Consider the following 24,250-nt stretch of genomic DNA (forward strand, 5'->3'; position numbering starts at 1 on the left):
TCATTTCTTAACATTTCTGAAAGGTAAAAGCAAATCTGTAAGCCTTTTAAGCAATTTTAAGCAATTTTTTAAGTGATCACAAACACTCATTCATAACACATGCTAATGTCACACTCAAAAAACAAGAACTATACTGGCAACATGCTTTGAAAAAGTTAGCCTTTTAATAAGGATGTTTTACAAGTGGAGTCTCTCTTAGAACAGAGAATCAAAAAACTTCCATTACTGAAATAACTTTAAATTATGCATTTATAAGAGCAAAAATTCAAAAATTAGAGCCCAAATTAAGACTAAAAGGCTAAGATTCTCAGAACTGTTCATTGGTGCCTCTTTTTGGCTAATTACTGAAGACGCCTTACATGAGTGCTCAGTAAGTGAACTGCAGGAAATACTTGGAGAAAATTAGGTTCATTAAGATCTCTTCATTGAATCATAGAATTGTTTAGATTGGAAAAGAACCCTAACATCATTGAATCCAACCATTAACCCAGCACTGTCTGCTGCCACTAACCCATGTCCCTAAGAGCCAAATATACAACAACTTTTAAATACCTCCAGGGATGGTGACTCCACAACTTCCTGGGGCAGCCTGTTCCAATGATTGATAACTCTTTCCAAGAAGAAATTTTTTCTAATATCCAGTCTAAACCTACTCTGGAACAACTTGAGGCCATTCTCTTCCACCCTATCACTTGTTACCTGGGAGGAGAGACCGACCCCCACACGGCTACAGCCTCCTTTCAGGCAGTTGTGGAGAGGGATAAGGTTGCCTCTGAGCCTCCTTTTCTCCAGGTGAAAAAACCCCAGCTGCCCCTCACAGCACTTGTGCTCCAGACCTTTCCCCAGCTCCGCTGCCCTTCCCTGGACACGCTCCAGCCCCTCAATGTCTCTCTGGCACTGAGGGGCCCAGAACTGAGCACAGGATTGGAGCTGTGGCCTCAGCAGTGCTGGGTACAGGGGGACGGTCCCTGCCCTGCTCCTGCTGGCCACACCTGGCTGAGCCAGGCCAGGATGCCATCGGCCTTCTGGGCCACCTGGGCACACTCTGGATCATGTTCAGCTGCTGTTGGCCATCACCCCAGGTCCTTTTCCACCGGGCAGTTTTCCAGGCACTCTGCCCCAAGTCTATAGAGTTGCATGAGGTTGTTGCGACTCCTCAATGTCTTTAACTATTTAATTACTTATATCCTAAGTAAGGATAAGGATTTCAGTGCCTGAGGATAAGCTCCCACTGTTCAAAATTCCTGGCCTTATCTTTTTGCAGTGAGATCACGCTTCCATTAATATGTGGCACCTTTTCATATGAAAATTTACTCTATACCACTTCATACCTCCTCAGCCCTTCTGAAAATTATGTCAACTCAGACTAACCACTACAAGTTTCCTATTTCATAGGATACATAGACATCACTAAAGATTTCCTGTTTCATGGATATACAGCTATGATCTTTGCTCTAGAGTATTTGGGAAATACTACCACATTGGGAAATCCTACCACATTATGGAGAACAGACATAATCTGCCAAGAAGGCCAATAAGCATAGTACTTTTTAATTCATGGTACCTTTTCATTCACATGATTCTTAAGCAAAGTAAGAAAAGCTGGTGCAGGCAATATGACAGCATGAGATATACACCATGAGACAAAGCTCAATACTAAATTCTGCCTGTAACTGGCCTTCCCAGCAATTCCTTTCAAGAGTAGTCCTTAGATAAGCAATTCCTGAGTAGAAGATAAAATTAGATAACTTTTACATCTTTAAACAGCATTTAAGAAAGGAGATCACAGTCTTTATTCCTTTTCCCATTAAACACAGAGCAGCCTGACTCTTCCCCTACACTTCTTAGGTGGGCAGCACAGGCATACAACTCACAGCTATTGTGTGTTCAGGGACTTAGGGCTAACTGTGGCTACTTTGACCCTCAAGACTTCAGCCACCTTTGAGACACTGCTAATGCAAATCCTACCTCTGTCCACAGGCCAAAAATATTCAGCAGCAACCTCAAACCTCCTGAGGCAAGATTCACACAAGTGGCTCAAGTTTCAACTGCTTGATGGTATAGAACTGCATGAACTTAAGCAGTTTCTCCACAGGGGAATATAAACAGCTCAACTCGAGGTGAGTTATGCCTAGAACATTACAAAACATTAATTCACACTGAGCTGGAGAGGAAAAGCTCCCAACATTGTACTCTTTCTTGAATATATTCACAAACACAGGCACCCTTGCTCCTCCTAATGCTGATATTTAGAATTCATATAACTGATGAAAATTAATATCCATTAGGCTGCATTTACAAAAAAAAGGATTGTTCCATCTTCACTGAAAACCAGACTGGGTACCTACAGACACTAATGAAGAAAAAGGCAAAATTCCTATCTCATGAAAGATAGAGGTCCCAGTCCTCCAAACAAACCAGCAGTTTAGACTGACAGGCAAGGATTTCTCATGCTGCAGAATGCTGTCTCATGCTCTTTGGAGGACGTCTGTTCCCAGTCACGACAGCCTAGCTGGTTCCCATCAGTTTCAGCATTTCAATAGTACTGACTGCCTCTGCATGGCAAGTACTGTTGAGTCTGCAGAAACTCATCCAATCTCTTTTGGCTGACAGCATAAGCTATGAGATTACTGTGTCATGTGAGCTCTTTTTACATCTTGTCTTCTGGGGTTTGTTTTCTCCCTCTGCTTGCTTCTAATTATTGAAGGTTCTTACTCTTCCCTACTTCTTTACTTTTTGAGCAAGGTGCAATCAACTCAATTCAATCATCTTTGATCTCATCTCCAGTTCTGCTCTCAGTATGGAGCTATCTCATCATCCCCACATTTCACTGCTGCCCTGCCTTTCTTCTTAGTCATGCTTTAATGTGGCTGTTTGATGACTAAGGCAAGAAATACTTACTCATGTACTGTGTCCTCAAGCTCTGAATCACTCAGCATTTAGCACAAAATTCTAGCATTTTGCTCTTAAGAATAATACCCAGAGACTTTGCAGTGGGTATTATGACATTTCATCATGTTCCTACCTTTCTACTAAAAGTTCATTTAGTTCTTCTCCTGTAGCAATAAGATCCTCTTCAACTTTTTTTACTAAATTTGTCATCTTCAAACTATGAGACTCCTCAAAGAACTATGTCTGTAAAACAGAGACCAAAAGAATATGGAATTCTAGAGCAAGACCTTGTATCTTCATACCACCTATGGCCCCTGTGCCATAACCTCTTGGTCAAAACTACCTTCAGCACCACAGGCTCTGCATCATAGCACAGACATCTTCTGAATTAGCCAGGGATTAATATTCTCCTCCTCCCACTTGTGACATGAGCATTCTCAGCTGTGGAGAACTACAGCAGAGCCAGATGAACAGCTGACTCACTGTACTCTGCCAATGGTGTACCACATCCACACAGAGAAAATCCCCTTTGCACAAAGTGGTCACTAGAAATGCTGAAACCTCAAGCTCTTCCTTAATTAAGCTTTTCAATATTAAGCAAAATTTCAGTCATTTTTAAAATTGTCTTTCTTTGTATTTGTATGACCATTATTCCCAGTAATTTCTAAGTGGCAATGTACCTCCAGGAGAGGTACAATATATTGGTTCTCTGGAACACTTCTTTTTTGTCCTTGTTTAACTCTTTTGCCAGTTTTAGTACAGCCAGCAGTCTTTAACAGATGACAAACCATAAAGAAACATAATTTCAGATCTTAAATATCTAGAAGTCTGTAGGAGTCCTTGGAAAAAACTAAAACTCTGCTTCAGTTAAAATTGTGTACACAAAGACAAAAGGCAGCACCTTAGGGAATTAGAAATCTCCACAATACGAATGCAACGAATAGAGCCCCAAAATAAGAGGCTGTCAACAATAAATAAAACACAATATATATCAATAAATAAAACACAATCTGTGCCACAGACTTGGTTAAGAGGACTGGGGGACCAAGACTCAGAGGAGACTAACACGAGCTACAAGAAAAGACCTAATTTTTTGTGTTTCTGTTGGATTGGTTCTGAACAGGCCTTTCACTCAGCACTTCCTGACATGAAACCTTGATCCAGAAGCCTTCCATGCACAAATCTCATCCAGAATTCAGCAGAAATGTGGTGGATGCAGAATTCACGGGATTACATCTGGTATGCCATGTACAGTGGCAAATGCTCATACAAACACATGAACAGCATGTCCTTTCTAATAGAAATTTAGAGATTTGTAGGCAGAGTTGCAGGGCTATGTTATAAAGGCACACTCTAAGTCACTGCCAAATCTAAAAAGAAAACAGCCTGGGGTTCTAACCTTCATTCCAGTTTGCAACATATAAAAGCTACAGATAAACACATCCTCTCATCATCATAACACCTCTGATCACAACATTTTAAAATCTTTTTCAGGCTGCTAATTCAATGCCCACCGGCAATTCTGTTCTTTCCTATACAAGCACATTTTTAATGTTATCCTATCTGAAATTCAAGTCTGGTAAATATAATAAATTTGATTATAACTTAGATTCCCTAGTTATTAAATTAGCTTATTTTCAGAAACCATGCTGAATCTAAAGGAGAAAAAGCAGCAAATTATACCTGTCAGCTTTAACGCATTTATAACTATATGAATAAAAGATGTGATTCATCATAGATAATAAGTCTTGCAAAAACTTTGGGTGAGCTGAGAAAATAATGCTAATAGCTTTGCAAAACTACTTATAATTTAAAATAATTTGAGTGGTGAGGAAAATGTAGCAGATTCTAAGGACTACAAAGTGGTTGAAATTCCATTAAATTTGCTCTTGCAGAATTTCTCTTTTTGTGGAAAACCACAGCAGTAATTTTTACTTTCATAACTGCTGATGTAAGATCAGGTATGGAGAAACGAGACAAAACATCTTTTGTGAGTAAACATTTTAGCATTCTCTGATTTGCTAGAGGACAGTATAAACTCTCACTTTGTACCCATAAGTCTAACACACGGTATTATTTATTACATCTATGACAACAGAGTTGTGTTTTGTATAGTATCAGTACTGTAACTCCAGGATGCACATGAAAAGCCAGGACAGATGACTTTAATGTCTAAACCCATTTCTGTAGAACATTCACTATTTGTTCTGGCTAAGCTGTTTCTAAGGGTAGGGGATGAAGATGATGAATAAGGCAGATTAAGTTTTAGGCTATCAAGTGTAAGTCGAAGTACAAAAGATACGTTCTGGACTGAAGTCTGGAATAGTTTTGCCAGTTTCTTCAAGCATCTTAAAATCTTACAGATTGTCTCAGTCTTAGCGAATATAAGGGATTTTAAACTTACATCATTATATACAAAGGAATTAGAATGAGGGGCACTAGATGAGGCATAAAGTCAATGGTAGTGGTTTCCACCATGTTTTAGACATTTTTTCTTCCATCTTCTTGTTACTTGCTTTTATTGAACCATAGTCTGTCCCATTTCTTCAGAATGTAAGTTACAACAAATTAGAATCAGTAGAGTTATAGCTAGGAAAATTTAAAAACTACATGTAAGGTGGATGCAAGAAAGTGATGAGTAGTAGCATCAGACTGACAGACATCCTTGCATTTAAAATAAAATGTGGATGCCAAAAGTTTGGTAAGGCAAAAATGTTATTTTATTTTTTAAAATTTGCCAAATTTGGACCAAAACCTGTCCAAATAAAGTAATATTTGCAGAAAATATGTTACAAATAGCACCTGCCTCTGGGGATTATTTAGAGCTCTGTCACTATCTTGTTTTAAGATTTTAGACAAATCATTCCAGCCTAATGTGTTCCATGGTACAAAAAAGAAGATAATCAATCTCTAGTGACCCTACACAGATGCTGCAATACCTAGGTCTTGATAAGGTACCCTGACCTTTCAGAGCAGCAGAGTCCCCTGATGCTCTCCCTGCAGGGATTCTGGTACCATCCCAACTACCAGTGGCAGCTGAGTTACTGGCAATCAGCAAGTAAACCTAGCTGCTGAATTTACCAGTATAACATATAATAAAACAGATTATATAAAAAGAGATTGAGGAGGAGAGCATACTAAAAGGAGAAGAAGAAAAAAGAGATTCCATGGGTGTTAAGTAATTTAGATCCTACTTAACCTGCAACAAAAACGGCTGCCTACTATTTATTCAATATAATAATGCAATACTTATTCCTCAAACTTGTCTTCCACTTCATCCATCATCCAGGTCTGACAAGAGCAGTGGGCTCTCTGGGTGCTGAGATGTTACCAGCACTGACACACCCCTGTTATGGGTAGATTTGGGGTAAGGTCACACCACGAATAGTTCCTGCTTTCCAGCAGGTTTCCCACAAACTCTTCTGGTGCTTCACAGGCGTCAGCTTCCTGGAGCTTCTCAGGGCTAATGGAGTGGGAGGCTCCTGACTGACCTAAGGTCCTCTGAGTGAACATGGCACTTTCTCTTGCTGCTGTGAAGAACAATAAATAACTTGCTGTCACCAGTCACTGCCTCCCTTCTAACAGAACCCCACCCACCTCAACTCAGGGGCAATCTAGCTTAGGATGCTGAGCACTCCTAAATGCCTTCAACTACCACAGGGAGGTAGGCAGGCATCCTCTGGAACACTGGATAATCTACCATTGTGAGCTCCCTCCAACTCTCTCTGCAGCAAATGATAGCAGTAATGTTTGAACTGACAGAGGATATATATATTTTTCACGTAAGTCAAGACACAAAAAAGACATAAATTCCAGTGCTCCCAAATACAGATGTTCACAAGCCTAGTAACAAGTCAGTACACAGGGAGGGAATGAGGATATCACAACTTCTCCCATGCAACATTCTTCCCTCAGTTACATCTTGAAGTAACACATCCCTGCTTTCATCTGTCATCAGGGTGGCACCCCATAATCAAACTCTGTCTGACTATCTCATTTGTTGCCAACTCTGACAGCCTATGTGCCCAGCAAGTTTGATATCCGGATCTGCAAGAGTTCCTTTCCAAAAATCTCTGCAGCAACTAGACACAGTAAAGAAAAGCAGTTTCAAGTATAGACATTTACAGCTGCACAAAAATAATCTCTGTTCCCCTTACAGTCAGAGAGACAACATGGGTATTTCTTTGCTAGAGATTCAACTGAGCCACTTCAACAATTATCTTGGGATGAGACAACTCATGCCAAAGATGATTACTTACCCCATTAACAAGAGCATAAGGTGATAAATTCAGATATAGACACCTGTATGTAGACATTTCTTTTTAGTGGGATGAAACTTATCCACATCTAACACACCTCTGCCCTTTTACAAAAACCTTCCTGTGCATGCTTTAGTCCTACCAGTCTCTTCTGTTCCTCATAAATTGGGTTATGGCTGATTTGCTGTGGATCCTCTGGACTACTTCAACTAAATCTCTCCATGATAGACCAGCCACAGAGAATCTACACCTAAGCAGCAGGAACATGAGACCCACAAGCAATATAAATGCCATGGGAGCAGGAGATTCCCTAAGCCTTGTGAACATGAGACAGTCTGTGTATCTCAACTTTTTGCTCTTGGTATAGCTTATGCCTTCTTGGACACATGCGATTCAGATATTCCAGAATATCAACTCCTTCAAGTTCCCTCAAGACCTTTCACTTCTCTAGAAAAAGGTTATGTAATGGCTTGGAAATCCTCTGTGGCTGTACTCAGCTCCTGCCTGACTACTGCCAAATGGGGACTGTCAGCTTTATCCACAGCTTTGTCAGGGATTTTTATTAGTGCCATTATTACTGTGCTTTTCTGAGAGGATCCAACAGCAGCTTTGGTGCAGCTACAGACTGAGGATCCCTCACCAGCAAATATATCAAGACTGCCCACAATATTCACACAAATAGTAAAGCTGTTTTTCAGCTCTGCAAGTGCCAAATGCAGACACCTATGGAAAAAGATTCTGCTGACTACAATGAACTTCATATTAGGACTTCCAAATTTTGAAGAAAGGATTGCAGAATCTTCTATAGTGAAGCTGTGTGTCTACCACACACTCCTTCTATTAGGTTAGATAATATTAAACAACTAAACACATACATGGAAAATAATCATGCCTTCCCCCTGCTTATATAAAAATAGGTGCTTATACAAAAATAGGTGTAATCACAGCAAAAGAAGTAAACACTGTTTGAAATAATGGGATACATTACAGAAAACAGTAATTTAGAGTTTTATTATTTCTTTCTTTTTCACAGAAATAATTATATACACTTCACCATCTTCAGTAGTATTAAGGATGTGATAATTAAGGTAACTTTAATAAATCACAGTAGCAGTGCAACATGTTATTAATAGTTGCTCTAGACTGTGGTCTGGGAAAAGAAATGAGAAATAAATATATGATGCTGCTTCTACTTCAACATTTCCAGAAAACACATATTTTAAAAATATTTTACAGGTTACAATACTGATAATTCTATAATTGTTTCTTTGGTAATACTGTGAAGTAATGCCTTGCCATCTTTATAGTATTTTTTGAACTACATAATAATAGTTATTTTAAATTATATCGGTCTCAGTCACATTGCATTTAAAAATATAAAGTCAAGAGTCCCTAATAAATCCTTCTGGTTTTTCAGGTAACACAGATAAAATTAACTTTGCTAATCTTGACATGTTTTATTGTACTCTTATGCACAATTTCTATCCCTCTCTCTTTTTAAGTACAGAATCTATACAGCAGAAAGTCTTAGGCAATCTTAACTATAGTTATTACTGCCAACTCTTCTTATAAAATTCAGGGTGAAATACTGGTATAATTAAAATTGATTGCAATGCTCACACTGATTTCAGAGAATGAAAGAAAAGAGAAGAAACACCCCCTGAAATATAGCAAGGTCCCAGAAACACAATTCTATATTTACATAAGAAGCACTGGCAATAAGATTTCAGGAAATTCTATGATTAATATATTATAGGCAAAATATATATATAAATGTGCATTTATTTGTATGTACACAAAAGTACAGGTTAAAGGTCAAAATGACAGGATCCCACTTAGACATAGGTCTCTCTTTTTAATCGGTGCTAGCAGCACTGCAGAAGAATGTTTGCAAGGGAAGAAAAATGAAGGATAACTTATTCAGGTGAAAACATGAGGAAAATACATGCACTAAAACACATCATTTAATTCCATTACTTAAAATGTTTTCAAGGGACCTCTATTATTGTTGCAAAACTGCAATGGGATCTTATCATTAAAAGATAAAACAGCAGTTGAACTACAGTTCTCATCTAACAGCAAGACAGTCTCCACTCTTCAAATATTTATGTATACAGTTAATTTTATGCAGTCAAAGTAGTCTTCAGACCACAGAATTTTTCAAAATGCTTAAAATTAGGTATAATATATGAAACTTGTCACAGAACTGAGACCTATAGCCTTACTTGGAAAGTAATAGCAAATAAACTTTCCAAATTTAAAAAATTAATATTCCTTCACAAAAGAGAATCAGTTTTGATCTGCCTTTTGTATTCACATTAGTGTTTAAACAGTCTGTGTACCATTTTCTTTAATAAATCAAATATTTGTCACAGAAAGGTCACTGCCAACTTAGAAACTGCATTTTAAAATCTTTCCAATTCCATTACTGTTATCTTCCATTCTCAAATTAATTTTTTTAAGTAAGAATTTTGCTTTCAACTCTTTTTCTCTGATTTTCAACTTCACTTAAGTAATTCTGAAGTTTGAGGGAACTTGTGTTACATATACCAGCAAAGTTTTTCAGCTAACTACATACAAAGAGTGTGGGAAGACAGTGTGTTAGAAAGGTCAGTATAAATGAATGCTATGAGAGGTATTTGGGAACACATATCTTAGATAAATTTTAATTCTTTTGCTTTTAAATGGACTCTATCATGATAAGCTTTCAAGTAACTTTAGCAAGTTGAAAATATTTGGAGATAAGCTATATTTATAGTGTAGTTCCTAACTGCAAAGATTGCTGTGAACTCTTATTTATGAGCTGAATAGTGTTATCTAGCCACAAAATGCTCATATTTATTTTCAGATCTACTGGTGGATGAATGTTGACTGTCTAGTAATTAGTTCCATTTCCATCATCTCCAAAGCATACAAAACAACTGGACTTTTTGTAAACTAACAGCTTAAAAGATTCTTCTTTGGAAGAATCTTTTTTAATCTTTTAATCATTACCTTCATTGGAGGAAGGTAATTCAGATTCCTTGAAAGTAATCTCTCCTCTATCTGTTGTTTGGTTTTGTTTTCTTTTTTTCTTGTGGAGGAGGGATAGATAGAAATTATGAAAATGGTCAAGGCTGCACAGGGCTCTGAGGAACCTGACATAGCTGAAGATGTTTCTGCTCATTGGAGGGAGGTGGACTAGATGACCTTGAAAGGTTCTAACTATTCTATGAATAACAGTCTTACAAGGCAGCTTTGGAAATCCCTGAACTCAACTTCTAGCCTTCATCATGAAGACCTGGGAACAGGACTTTTGAGCCTCTGGATAGAGACCAAGGTATCACCTGGCCAACTTTAATGACTGTCAAGTTCTCTCAATCACCCTGTACTTTTCTAAGTGTGCTAAGAACATTTTGTGTTATCACTTTTCAGAAAACTTGTCTTCCCTGTGCTTACATCCTTACCTGCTTCAGAGTGTTTGCCTTGTACTCATAGGCAAACAGAGTGTTCTCAGGTTTGCTAAAGTAAAACAGAAGTGATATTCTTCAGAGACCATGTAAGTTTGACTGGGCTAAAGAAGGTCTGGCTTTGTGAGACCTTCCATTTCAATCTTCTGTCTGACATTGGGCAAATATAATCTTACAATCCAGTTCTTGACTTATAAAGCCAAACAGTGATATTTGTTGTCCTTTGATTAGCTTGTCTGTTCAGCTCTGTCAGAAAAGTATCAAAATACTGTTAGCACACTGTACAGCCTACTAAAATCTCACATTTGGTTGGAGCTTACTGTCATATGTACTTATGTTAAATAAGTCAGACCAACCCCCACGCTATTTCTTGTGAGATGGGGACATGTATACAAAAGATGGTTTGCCAGCTTCCTCCCTCAACTTAGAAACAGCTGATCACTGCCTTACCCAATCCAGTTTACGCAGCATTTTAAGTCCAGGAAGACAGACAAGCATGATGGGTGGCCTTCAGACTAACCCACTGAATCCAGCTCTCAACTCTTACTCTGTAAGAAAGGGTTTAGACAGAATGTAACAGGAGTTAATTTAAGCTGTTCCAAGAGTAAATGAATGCTGGCATTAAGCCTAATGCTCTTGAGGGGATTGGAGTTCTAGTAGAGAGTGAATCCCTCTTGGAACTTGGCCTAACACTCTTAAAAGACATTGAGATGTGGAAGTGGACCTTCAGGCATGAGGAGATGTATGTTTACTTGGCTTTTTTTTTTAACTTTGTAACAGAACTTAAAAGGAATAAATTTCTGCCAAACATGATTTCCTAAGAATGACAGGACTCACGAGGGTTTTGTTTCATGGTGGTATGATTTTGTCTTTTGATGTGACTTTACATTATATTCATTGTACCTAATGAAAGACTAAGAAAAGACTGCATTTAAGCATTGTTACATAACAATTCAGTGGGACATTGAATCTTAAAGAAAAATTACATTTTAAACATTTCAGAAAACATTTTATTAGTATTTTCATTTGCTTTTTCAAATTTTCAGGAATGCAAACACCTCTTGTAAAAAGTGTGATGTCACCACACAGAAAGCATTTTATAAAAAAGCAGGTAGGACATCTTGCTAAATGTAATGATTTCTGCTTATAAGAGCATGGAAGAGCAAACTGAGCAGGACAGCAAAGGGAGGTAACACTTTGGTGCTGCAGCATGCAGTAGCTGATGACATTTGTCACCACATAACTCATTTTGTCTGGTGAAACCTTTATTATATTTACCAGACTGTCAGCATCAGACCACAGAGATCTTTGCTTTCTGTCATAAACCACCCTGCAGTGATACTGCATGAGGTGCAACAGGACTCTGTGTGACTCACCAGGAGTTCTCTAGCTGGTTAAGGCGTGTGTTCTCACAGCACTCACAACTGCAGCAGCACAGTGACAGCAGCACAGCTGTGAGCAGCATGAGTGGCAGCTCCGTATTCCGGGAGCCTGGGCCCACGAGGTGAATTCACTGCAGGAGACAAGGGGTGGCTGAGGACACTGAACTCGCCCATCAGCATTGCGTGCTCTCAGCCACATGAGGACAGGTCTCCATTCACACTGCAGCTGCATCTGTTCCAGGCAGGAATGCCATCTGAGGAAAGACAAATGACCTACTTATTTGTTTTTTACTTGAAGAAAAACTGAAAATGCCTGTCAGAACAATGAATTATACCTCCTTGCCTATGCTGTGGTTGTGTATTCAACATCAAGGGATCTGGCATTCAGAAATCAAATCTTTCAGCCATCCTTTACAAGATGTTTCTAAGATGTTGCCAGCACTCATGAAGTGCTCACTATTGGCTTATACAGAAAGTAAAGTCCTTTTAAGGTGTTTGTAAAAATACTATGTGTCAAACTGTAAGATTGGGATGGAAAATATTTTGTCTGTCTAGAGGGAAACAGAAATAGGCAATGGGCATTTCCTGCAAGTTTTACAGAAGAAGTGGGATTTTCCAATGTGTTTAAAAATCGACAGATTTTGCTCCTATGTTTTATATTGGGATTAAAAAGGCTTTTCCCATATTAGTTTCTAGGTCTCTAGGAACAGGAAAAAGCTTTTGCAATGTACGTTAGCATGCAGAGATGGAAACCATTCATCCTGGGTGATTTTGCAATGAGCAGTCATTTGTGTTCCCCAGAGAAGGTGTTTTTGAAGGGTTTGTATCCTGCTAAGGACTTGAGCCCTGAGATTCCTGAAGACGTCTCAAACACTTCACAGAATGACACTCAGTGAACAACACATGCTAAAAGAAAATGGGATAAATTCTGAAATGCCATTAGTTAAATGACTGAAACGATGCTCTGTGAAACTGAATTCATGACTCTGAATTCAGGTCAGGGAAGGAGAGTGAACTAAAATTACTTTGATGGCAGTGATGGATGACCCCCTTTTGTCAGTGGATAGAGGGCAAAAAAGCATTTCCATGTTACAGAGCCCATACCAGAACATTTGTAATGTTGACAACACAGCATTGGCTGTCATATCAGAAAAAGGTGGAAGATACAATTTGCTAAAACAGACTGAGTACGTTCTGAAGGCCCTCAACCAAAGACCAAAGTAATAGCAAATTGCATGCAGCATTCACAAGGAGTCACTAGGTGAACTACTCTCATAACAAGGATATCGGTACTGCCAACATACAAATGACATTTAACTTACTCTCTGCTTTACTTCATATGACCTTATCATTAATTTTCAGATGGCCCAATTTTTGAATGTGATCAACTAACTAATGTTTGAATGTAACCAACCAAGACCTAGAGAGCTTTGTTAAAAACTATGGCAGTGAGAAAAAAGAAGTAGTCTGAAGCATTCATGGTAAGTAGTAGACTTTTGGCACAAGCATTACTGCCAACCAAGTCATTCTGTAATGCTTCTCAGCTAACACCTCTGCCATGACAACTTCCATAAACTCATCTTCTGTCATCTGTGTTTCACGAGAAACTCTACTCTGCCCTTGAGAAGGATATGGCAAACTTGCTCGTGCTTTTGTTGTTCCTGATCTGGATCACACACTGAGCAACACATCCATAGGGGCCATTAACGCCTCGGAAATCATCAGCGCCGGGTCAGCCCTGCTTGTGGAAGCTCACCTAACCTGCCTTGCTCAGAACCCCGGGATTCCCACAGTACCTAGAGTCCGGCTTGTGATCGATTGCTCCTCCTGCTCTCAGCAGTGGGAATCTGCTCTGGGAGACGAGTCGCACCAGGGAACGAGGCGAAGCTGAGCACTGACAGACACACGGGAGTGGCCGGGGTACTCCTGGGGCCGCAGGAGCGCTGCGAGCGTCGCCACTTTTCACTCCGTACCCACAGGCCAGGCCTTCCCTGCCCCTCCCCTGGCACAGCCCAACACACCTGCTCCCTGCCCTGCCCGTCTTCCCTCCCTCCCCACCGGGAACCCGCCTGGAAGGGGGCCCTGCCGCCTGCCCTCACCTGGGAGCTCCCCGGCCCGAGACGGAGGGACCGGGCGCATTCCGCCTGCGTTACAGAAACAGGGCACCAGTTAGGCTGGAAAAGGCTGCTGGGATCATCGAATACAACCTGTGGCCCAACACTGCCATGTCAACAGGCCCATGACACGGAGTGCCACGTCTAGTCTTTCCTTAAACACCACCAGGTCCCTGGGCAGCCCATTCCAATATCTAACTACCCTTGCTGTGAAGAAATTCCTCCTAATGCCCAATCTAAATCTCTTCTGGCGCAGCTTGAGACTATGTCCTCTCGTGCCGTCGTTTGTTTCCTGGGAGAAGAGCCAACGCCCGCCTGGCTACATCCTTCTTCCAGGTTACCTCTCTGCCAGCTCCGTGCCCTCCGGTTGTGCGGTGGCGCCGCTCCCGCCGGCGGAGCGCGGCCGGCGCGATCCCGGCGAGACCGGGCCGGAGCTGCCCCCGCCCCGCGGCCTCGGGCCCGGCACTGCGCATGCGCGGCGCGGCCGCCGCGGCGCTTTCCGGGAAGATGTCGGCGGCGTGGAGAGCGGCGGTGGCGGCGGCCGCCCGAGCCCCGCTGCGGGGGCGGCTCGCCGGGATGCGGCCTCCGCGCAGCCAGCGCCGCCCGTCCGCATGGGGGGCCGCCGCTGCTCTGGTCGGGGGAGGCTGCCTGGCGGTGTGTTACAGCGGGCGGCCGCGCGTGTTCCCGACGGTGCTGGCTCAGGTAAGGCAGCAGCATCCCCGCTCCGGGCGGCGGGCAGGGCTGGGCGGGCGCGCCGGGGGCCGGGGCGCGGGGCCGGCTGTCAGCGGCCCGCGGACGGGTCGGGATCCGCGGTGGTCAGACCCTGTCGTGAGGCGAGACTGGGCTGCGGGAGCCCTCCTGGCCCCGGTGGTGCGGCAGGTAATGCGCGTCCCGGCCCCCTTGGCATCACAGCGGGTCACTTTGCGCGGAGCTGCCTCGCCTCAGCGGCGGGGACTCCGCCGGTGTCCGCAGCCGGAGAAGGCAGGGCTTGCCTTTTGCCTTAGCACGGAGCCTTTCCCCTCTCCCCTTGACAGACGTGCTCGTGCTGAACGATGGACCTGTGTGCTTTGCACAGACACACGGCCTGTAGCGAGCTCCGCCTTTTGCTGGTAACTTTCAGGGGAAACTTCCACGGTGCCCGGTCTGCATGTCAGGTGCTGTTAGACAGTCATGCACGGCTTTGTCTCTTGAAAAAAATATGTATAGCTATTTCACGGAAGTAGTACTTTTGTAGTTCTACTGTGTCTGAAATGCATTACACAGACTTATTTCCTCTTATTATGTCCAAAATGTGTGCCCTGGATGCTAAAATGTGATTTGCCTTGGAGCGTCAGGACACTCAGAAAGGTGCTCATGACAGATCATTATTATTTATAAAATAATCTTTGTACACGATTTCGCAACTTTATCCTTTTCATGGAGGCAGTGAGCTTTTTCCTCTTATTCCTCCAGATAAAAAGTTACTGTCAATTAGAGTTGGTTTGTTATTTCAAACTGGAAGACGTAAATGCTTTGTAGGCCTGAGGGTTTAGGTGTGATGGGTGAAGAGGTCAGTCTATGCTTGCAGTGCCATTCATCTACTTATATCTGAGAATTTTTGGAAGTATTGAACACTTTGTATGCTTTGATGTCTTATCTCTTAACAGTGATTAAACAGGCTGACCTACAAGCAGATAAATAGCAGCCTTTATTCTTGAAAACATTTATTTCTGAGTCAAGAACAAATAATTACTTTTTAATTTTTTTTTTAACATTTTATCCTTCATTGTGGAAAATACTTAAACTACATCTTCTTAGAAAACTCAAATTTTATTAGATAAGCATTTTTCTAAATAGTAGTCCTGGTCCTTGGACCAGGACAAGTTAAAACTTTGGACAGCACATGTTAAAACTTTAATGTTCTATATCCATCTCCTAGCAAGGAAAGCATCCATTACTCAACAGATATGCTACTGAGAATGTATCTCCTTGTTGTTCTTACTTTTAATTATGTGAGGTTTTTAAGCAGCATTGCATTATTTTTTAAAAGTCCTGTCATTGAGACCAATCTCATTAATACATGGAACTCTTGCTGAAGAAGATGTGTATGTAGGTATATATAAAAAGTGTTAAATGTGGGAAGTAATCACTTTTAAAGAGTGTTGAGTGAAGAGGTCTCAGTCTGGTGCTGATGTGTTCTCGTGGAATAGCTTCCATGTAATGCATGGACAGTCCTATGAGTACACTTTTAATGATTCTCAAGAGGCAGTCCACAAGTCTAGGACTTACTCAACTGGTTTGGAGATAGTAAATTACTGGGCTCTTCAAATGTTTATTCAATTTGAACTTTTGAGTTTTCCCATAAAATGATTGTTGGAGAAGCTAATTCTCCATATATGTTGTACTCCATATTGCTGCAGGTGGTGTACTGAGCTTTTTAAAACTATCTAGGAAATTACCATGTAGAGCATAATGCTGCAAATAGATTGTGAAAGCTATGAGCAACAGTGATAGAGCCACGCTGCAAGTCTTTTAAGCATTTTAGATGCTACTTGTGACTTCTGATTGATAGAAAATAGCCCAAAGTGAAACAGTGTTGAAACAAGCAGTCACCTTTATTACATATTTTGAAGCCATCTTTTTCTCAAGTCAGAGATTGTGGAATCATGAGATATGAAAATTCTTTACCTTATTTTCTGTTAGTATTCCTTCTCATTGTAACTAATCTTAACCAGTTTGTAACAATCTTAACCAGATTGTAACTAATCTTAACCACAAGCTTGAGCTTGTGCTGACAAACAATATTGAACTGTTTGTTCCTGTTGTAGTATGTTATGTAGTGGGAATGTTGGCAGCATGGTGTGTGAAATATTAGAGGTTAAGGCAAGTATTTGAAATTAAACAGCGTTATTTTCATTATCTTTGTTATAAAGGAATATGTAGTGGAAATATTTATACTTCTGTATCATCAGCAAGGCTTACTGGTTGCTCCTGGGAATGCAGTGGGATTATGGTACAGTGCTTCCCAATTTTCCTTGGTAATATAGTCTTGTCTGTTTAATTGCTGCAAAATTGGTCATAATTATTTAAAATATTTGACAAAATAAAGCTGACAAAGTGACAAGGTATCTCCATGCTGTAAAGAACCAAAATAATAAGCTTTTCAGTGGCATTACATTATGTTAAAAAAGTTCTGTTGTTAAGACCAATTTCATGTCTGTGTGTGACTCTGGTGTAAGCATAATTTGAGCCACTGAGCAATTTTCATTCTTGTCCTAAGTTACCATTAGTAACTTCTTTGCACAAAGACTTCATTGGAAATACTTCCTGTCTGTTTAGGTTAAGTAGTTGAAGTTGATAACTCTATTTAGATTTTCTGTTTTTCTCACTGAAACTAATCTTAGTCAAGATAGTCAGACATTTTTCAGTTTTTCCTTATTCCAGGAAATTTCAGACATACAATTTCTAGTGAGGCTGGCAAACAGCATGCCAAAGGTAATGTTCTGTATATTTAGTACTTACTCTTTTTTTAAATTCTTTCTTCTAAAGCTTTTGAATATCCTAAAATGAAAGACTGATACCTTTGGCACCTAGTTTCTTAAATCTATTTTTAATTCCTGTCCTTTCTTCCTGCTGGAATGGGTTTAATCCTGCTCATATTGGTTAGGGGCACTTCTGACTTCTGCTCAGATTAAATGAAATCCAGCCTAACACAGCATAATCCTGTATGAGTCTTTGCAGAATCAAAGGTCTTTCAGGGTCAGATAATCTGTTTTCCTTTTGTGAGTTGTATGAGTAGTTTCTGTTTTATTTTGTAGTGGCATGTCTCTGGTTACTGTATTTTAATAGGATTGTTTATTCTGACAATGACTTTTCAGTTCAGCGCCTTTTTTTTAAATTTTGGCCCAGGTGTTTTGTCAACATTTTCACTAACACTTACTTGTTCTTACAATGTACATTAAGTGGTTAACATCCCAGTAATAAAATGTTCTATATTTAATGTAATATACCTCAGATGTAATCTTTCATGATTTATGAAGTTGTTTTCATTCTCTATCTTCATTTGCTGACCTACTGTTTAGAAACACATAACTAATAATATGTTGGAGTAAATCCTTAGTGTTGATTGGAAAACTCTACAAAGATTATTATAGTAAAATGAACACAATATTTTTGAAACTTTTTCTTTATAAGTACCAAGTGTTGGTTCCATCTACACTTGATATTTACCTGTGAAGCTACAGTGAAAATACCCAAACCAGATAATAGCCTCTGTTAGAAAAAAACTAGATCAATTTTCATTTTTTAATAAAATGAGCTAATTGGCTTGTATCAAGAGGAGAAAAAATAAGGGTGGGGGAAATGGCTTTTGTTCTACCAGTGTACCTCAGAACAGAGATTTATGTTGAATTCACTAAAAGTGTTCCTTTTAGTATCCTAACCAACACAGCCAGGTCCAAAACGTTCACACTGCTCTGCACACCGCATTGATATTATACAGGCTGCTTTTCTTTTTTAGTAGTGGAACGGCACAATGGTATGTGGTTTGTAACCACGATCAGACTTGGAGCATTGTCTCTTGTGCCCTTTTTCTCTCAGAGCATGCAGTTTGCAATACTAACATGGCCCACTCCAGCTAAATTTGGAACCTTCCAATGGGCTGCAGGCTTGATCTTGGACACACACAAACTGCGAATGATAAGAAAATTCTGAGAAGCAGCAGGCTGCCAGAGGCAGTATATCCTGCCCCTGCTGAGTTTTTTATGGCCATGTTTAGGTCACTAGCTTCAGAAAGAATAAAATTTGATTTGCCCTTGCAAAGTTGTGATCCCTGCAGCGTGTCACAATTGGCACTGAGTCCAAGTCACTGATTTCCAAATGAGACTAGCTAGAATTGTTACTAGCACGTATGCGAAGCTTTATGTGTGCAAAGTCGTGTCTGCTGATAAACATTACCATGTTTCAGCACTCTGGTTTTTAGGGAGCATTAGCTGCAACCTCAGTTAAGCTGTATGAAATATTTAAGTGAAGTGGAAATCATAACTAACAGAAATTTTTTGGGTCTGTTCCTGTTAATACTTTCTATTACATGGTCATAGTCTAATTGATTCTCTTTATCTTACCTTTTCTGCTACTGCTGTCTTGCATCAGCAATCTTCCTCAGTTATTCCTGATCAGAGGAGACTCAGTTTGTCTCTTGGAAGTCTTAAATACTTATATTGTTTTTGGTCATACTGAAAATATTAAGATAGTGCTTATAGCAATTAAGAAACAATTTGTGATAATTTGTAAAATATTTGAAGTGTCCGAAAAGCTAATTTTATTTAAAATGCATTTGTTGAAGCAATTTTATTTTGGACTGCAACAATTTTATTATCTCAGTTTAAACTGCATTGAATGTTTTGTAATTTTTTGAGTGTCAATGATTCTTAGCAGAAGCAAAGATGGGAGTGGTAACTTTGTATGTCACACTACCCACACACTACATGGGAGTGGTGACTCCCATGTCACACACATGGGAGTGACAACTTCTATGTCACGATATGAAAACTTATTCTGAGCAACTGAGAGTAGAAAACTTTGAGTGATTAAAACTAGAGCTTAGATTTGTGTACCAGGTCTATATGTGTACCCACCATGAAAATTTATTTTGGAGCTATTACCTTACACCTTTTAAAGAAATCAGAATACTGTAAAAGATTCTCCAAATACTAGCTCTTTCAGGGGACACTCCCTTGGTTCTGCCCCTGTGGAAAGGTAAAATGGTATATAAGCAAACCTAGGGCTGTGCAGAACCCAGCTCCACAGCTCATAGGATAATCTAGGGAGAGTGCATATATGAAATATAACTTTATCAGGGGCTTAGTAGAAATCTCTGGACTCCCAGACTTGGAAGTTGTTAAAAAAAAAAAATTAAAAAGTTTTGTAGTCCTACCTGTGTTTTTTGGTGACAGTTTGAGATGTGTGCTGTGTCTCCAAAGAGATTGAGTGCTGACACATGGTTGGTTCATGCAAATTCCAGTATTTTATCCATGGTTTTCTTCTCAGGTAAAATTTCCAACCCAGATGAACAGAAAATTTTCAAAATGCTATAAGCATGTTACCTGTCTGGTGTATATCTGCTTGATTGGTAACTTCTGGCAAAAACAAATAAATTACATGTGCTTCCAAAATAATTGTAAACAGTTGCATGCAGGTCAAAACAGCATTTTGTTTAAATCATATGAATTATTTTCTACAGGGCAGTGGAAGGAAGAAGTGCCTAACTCTGGGATTTTAATTGGTTTTTCACACATGCTTAGTAACCAGGATCACTTTGTGACTTAAGTTATGCTTGCACTGCTTGTAGGCCACACTTTCGCACTCGCTATATTGAAGATTTTTAGGTTGATTGGGTTTTTTTGTTTTGTTTTGTTTTCTTTGTAATACATAGTGTTATTTAGGAAGCTATGCATAATAAGTGCATGTGAAGGATTTTTTGCCAGATAAAAATATACATGTGGCATTTGAATTCATTCACCAAATAGAAAAAAAGAGAATATTTCTTATACATTAATAATGATTCCTACAAAGTCACACGTCAGTGCTTTGAATTGTGAGATATGATGTATTGTGTTAGAATGGGAGTTTTTGTGTGGGTATCTTTGCCCGGTTCATGCTGGGGAAAGAATATTACTGTTAAGATGAGGTGTCTTGATAAATATAGAATCTGGGATAAAATTGCATAAGGATTTGTATTGATGTATAGAATCGCCTGGAGAGGGGAATGTGGTTCTAATATAAAACCAGAAGAGATATGTACAGTCTAATCTGAGAAACATGCAAGAAGATTCTTGTGTTTACTTTGTCATGCCTCCTTCTGTTGGAACAAAAATCCCAGGACAGGTTCTTTTCTCCTAAGTGATATTTTGAAATGTTTATCTTCAAGTCTTTATTCTATTAGAATTTAATGGAGAATGCAGATGCACAAAGATGATTACTGGGGTGCTCACTAAGTAAAATTAAGCATGTGTAAAATGAGTCTGCATCATAATTTTAACATGCTTTTGAAACTTAATGCCAGTGTTTGTAATCCACATCAAGCAAGCTGCTCAGTGATGGCTCGCAGGCCTCAGAGAAGCCTCACAGTGGAATTCAGTTTGTGTGAACCTGACCACATGGTTACATTAGTAATTCTTCAAATCTATGTAGTAAAACAATGCCTTGTAGAAATAATGAAAATTACCATTACCTCTATGGGTTGGAGCATCTTTAAGCAAAGATTATTTGTTTATTTATTTGGGTTTTTAAATCTCCTGCTTTACAACTTCCTTAAAGGAAGGGACAGCTTCCTCAAAATGTTGTCCTTCTGTCTTTGTGTCTTACCTTCTGCTGGTTGTTGTTGTCCTTGCTGTGTTACGCTGTTCTGAGTGGCAGTACACAGCACACAGCCAGGCAGTGGTTCCCTGCACAGCCTCAGATTTCTGCCACTGTGGAGAGGTAAAATTGCGTATAAACAAATATAGCATGGTTGGAAAGGTTTTCTTACTGCATCTGCAGGCTGTGTCCTTGAACCATCTACAAGAGGGTGCCTTTAAATCTTCCTGATGAAGGTTGTGCAAGACTTGCAGCCTGTGGAGGAGGCTCCAGTTGGATTCAAGGTGCTTTGAACCCCCAGTGTTCCTTTCCAGCAGTGCCTGCCCAGCACTGGAGAGGCTCCTTATTCAGCTGTGGCGAGCTGCAGGCAGTGCTCTTGCTGGCATGTGGTAGCATCCATCCCTCTGCCAGCCTCATGGTTTATTTGCCACTGTATCTTTGCTGCTATATTTACTATCTCAATAAATATTACTAAAGAAAAAGTTGTCATAGATCATGACAAGGCACTCAGTAGGTAAATGCATTCCATACTGTCTGTTCCTGAACAGGAAATGGGTAGTCATTTTTTTATTAAACTATTCAGATACCTGTAGTCTATGGCTATGAAAGAGGCAGTTTAACATAATTTATGCATCTGCCTTCTAACTCAGGTATTTAATGCGAATATATTCCTATTATTTTTTTTCTCTCTACTGTGCATCTTGATGTAGATGAAGTACTAAAGTGTTTTGGTTCTGAGTTTAAATGGCTTGTAACATTCTTGCCTCCAAATTCATCTTCAATGAATGAGTTTTGGATACTAGTCTCAAAATATTCTGAAAATAGTGTGTGCTCAAAACCTTTTTTCAGCATTGATAAATATGCAATTAGATTGCTAGCTCAGCCTATCCCAATCTTTTTTATTTTCCTTAAATATGCTTCAGGATTTCTGAAACTGTTCCTTTGTGCAGCCAATGAGGGTAACCTTAGCTACCTCTTGTTTTATTCTGTGTTTCACTGTGTTATGGAAATACTGTATGTATCAGGTGTCCATCAAGTAGTCTAAATCAATAACTGCGATATTAAATATATCGCAAACATCATTCTCAGCATTAGTGACATAACATTGTCATGTTATGTGCCTAAAATAGAATGTGGTATAGAGAGTGTGGAATCTCTAGGAACATGATGTTATAATTAATTATACCCTGAAATATTACTTATGTATGTGCATTTGTTTTACAACTTTAAATATATGGTATCCTTTTCAGTTTTTTTAATGTGAAATATATATATACTTAAGTTTCTGGCTTTGACAATATTTACATTTATTCCCTTCTCTTTGTGCACAGAGATTCTTTGTGCAGGTGTCTTCATCGATACTAAAGCAACATGATGTAAAATGTAATCTTAGAGGTCAAGGTTAAATTTTAACTGTTTTTCATCTGATCTGTCACCTTTTCCTTGAATTCACATGCTATGTGACTTCAGTGATTAAATAAAATCTAACTAACATTCCTTCTAGGCACTTTGATACATGTGAACAGATGGGGTGAGTTAAGCTGCATGGTTTTGTGCTTTTAGCTAAAAGGTTTTTACTAAAACCTTTTAGTAGTAAAAGGTTAGTGCTTGAGAATTTTTGGCTGTTTATGTTAATGGACAAACATAAACAGATAAGAAAATAGCTTGCCTAAAAACAAAAAAATAGATTGATTAGAAAGAATTGCACAAAATAAAATTTTGAATTTTAACAAAGAATCTCAAGAAGAAACTAGCATTTATTTACTGGTGATACAAGACTTTTTCTCCAGTAAATACAGTAGATGGTTTCAACATAGGTACTACGAAGTTTCTTTTTTATTTGGTTCTTAGATGGAAGCTCTGTTTGCCTTGTTTTTTTGCTAGAAACTTTGAGCTTATTGATAATTCCCTTTTTTTCTTTTTTTGGTAAGACATGCTGTGTTCTGTGCAAGCAGTAGCAACTGTTTTCCCATTGCTGCTGTTTTGTACTGTTTTCCAAATGCATTTGCTGGGTTAGCATGAGAGCTCTTATTGCACTTACTTGTAGACTTTTGGGTAACATTGTGGCTGACTGAATATGGTTATTCCTGGCAAGTGGCTCAGCATTTTGGAAATATAATCTAGCCAGAAAGAACAAATAACTCAGAATCTGGTTTAAATAATCATCCAAGATAAATGTATGTGAAATGCTCATTCAGAACACGTGTAGTAGGCTATAGCTCCTTGCTGCTACTCTCTGAGCTTTTTATTACATGTACAGCTGAAAGACAGGAGAAGGGAGTCTTGTCAGCTTCAAGCACCAGACGTCATTTCAAGTAGTTCCTCAAGGTTTGTGTCCCCTTCAGGGTGGGGGAAATTTCAAGAATGACTGTCTTGCATTCGTGGAGTCTATGAAAAGCACTTACAGCAGATGTAGTTAATAAATATTATAGGTACTGATACTTTCCCTGCTTCTTTGCCAAATCATCAGAGAAACTCCGTCTCTCTCCAAAAACTGCACAAACTCTAGCACAGATAGAAAAGTTACATGAAATTAAGAAAATTGGTGTTTCCAAATACTTTAAAATCTTTTTTTTTTAAGTAGACATTTTCTTTGATAATGCCTTTTAATGGCAATACTGCCATTACAATGATCTATTAAGAAATAATGCTGTAGTAATAAAGCAATATATACTGAGCTGAGTATAAAGCTATGTATATGTAATGTAAATTTATATATATTAGTAAGGGTATGCATATGTATAAAATATACTAAAAATACATACTGTGTGACTACAATAATAAAAAATAAACATAAGAATGTGCTAATGGAGAAATGA

At 39.3% G+C, this 24,250-nt stretch overlaps 1 protein-coding gene and 1 long non-coding RNA gene across 4 annotated transcripts in view; one reads left to right on the forward strand and one right to left on the reverse strand.

Moving 5' to 3' along the window:
* Window positions 1-8,194: 8,194 nt before the first annotated feature.
* LOC131080654 (uncharacterized) lies at window positions 8,195-14,430 on the reverse strand. Of its 2 annotated transcripts, none has more exons than XR_009114184.1 (3): window positions 14,082-14,430; window positions 10,146-12,236; window positions 8,195-10,106 (listed from the first exon to the last, which is right to left on the reverse strand). It is a non-coding gene; the product is annotated as an uncharacterized LOC131080654 (long non-coding RNA). The 2 variants fall into 2 exon arrangements; XR_009114185.1 differs by lacking the exon at window positions 14,082-14,430 and adding an exon at window positions 13,779-13,956.
* Window positions 14,431-14,671: 241 nt separating this feature from the next.
* The window catches only part of MICU2 (mitochondrial calcium uptake 2), a 135,433-nt gene continuing 125,854 nt past the window's right edge, over window positions 14,672-24,250 (forward strand). For both annotated transcript variants that reach the window (XM_058045149.1, XM_058045150.1), the window contains exon 1: window positions 14,672-14,798. In XM_058045149.1, the coding sequence (XP_057901132.1) occupies window positions 14,673-14,798 (126 nt within the window). In that variant the 5' untranslated portion in view covers window position 14,672. The remainder of the gene's footprint in view (window positions 14,799-24,250) is intronic.

This window comes from Melospiza georgiana, chromosome 2, assembly GCF_028018845.1.
Source record: "Melospiza georgiana isolate bMelGeo1 chromosome 2, bMelGeo1.pri, whole genome shotgun sequence".
NCBI lineage: Eukaryota > Metazoa > Chordata > Aves > Passeriformes > Passerellidae > Melospiza > Melospiza georgiana.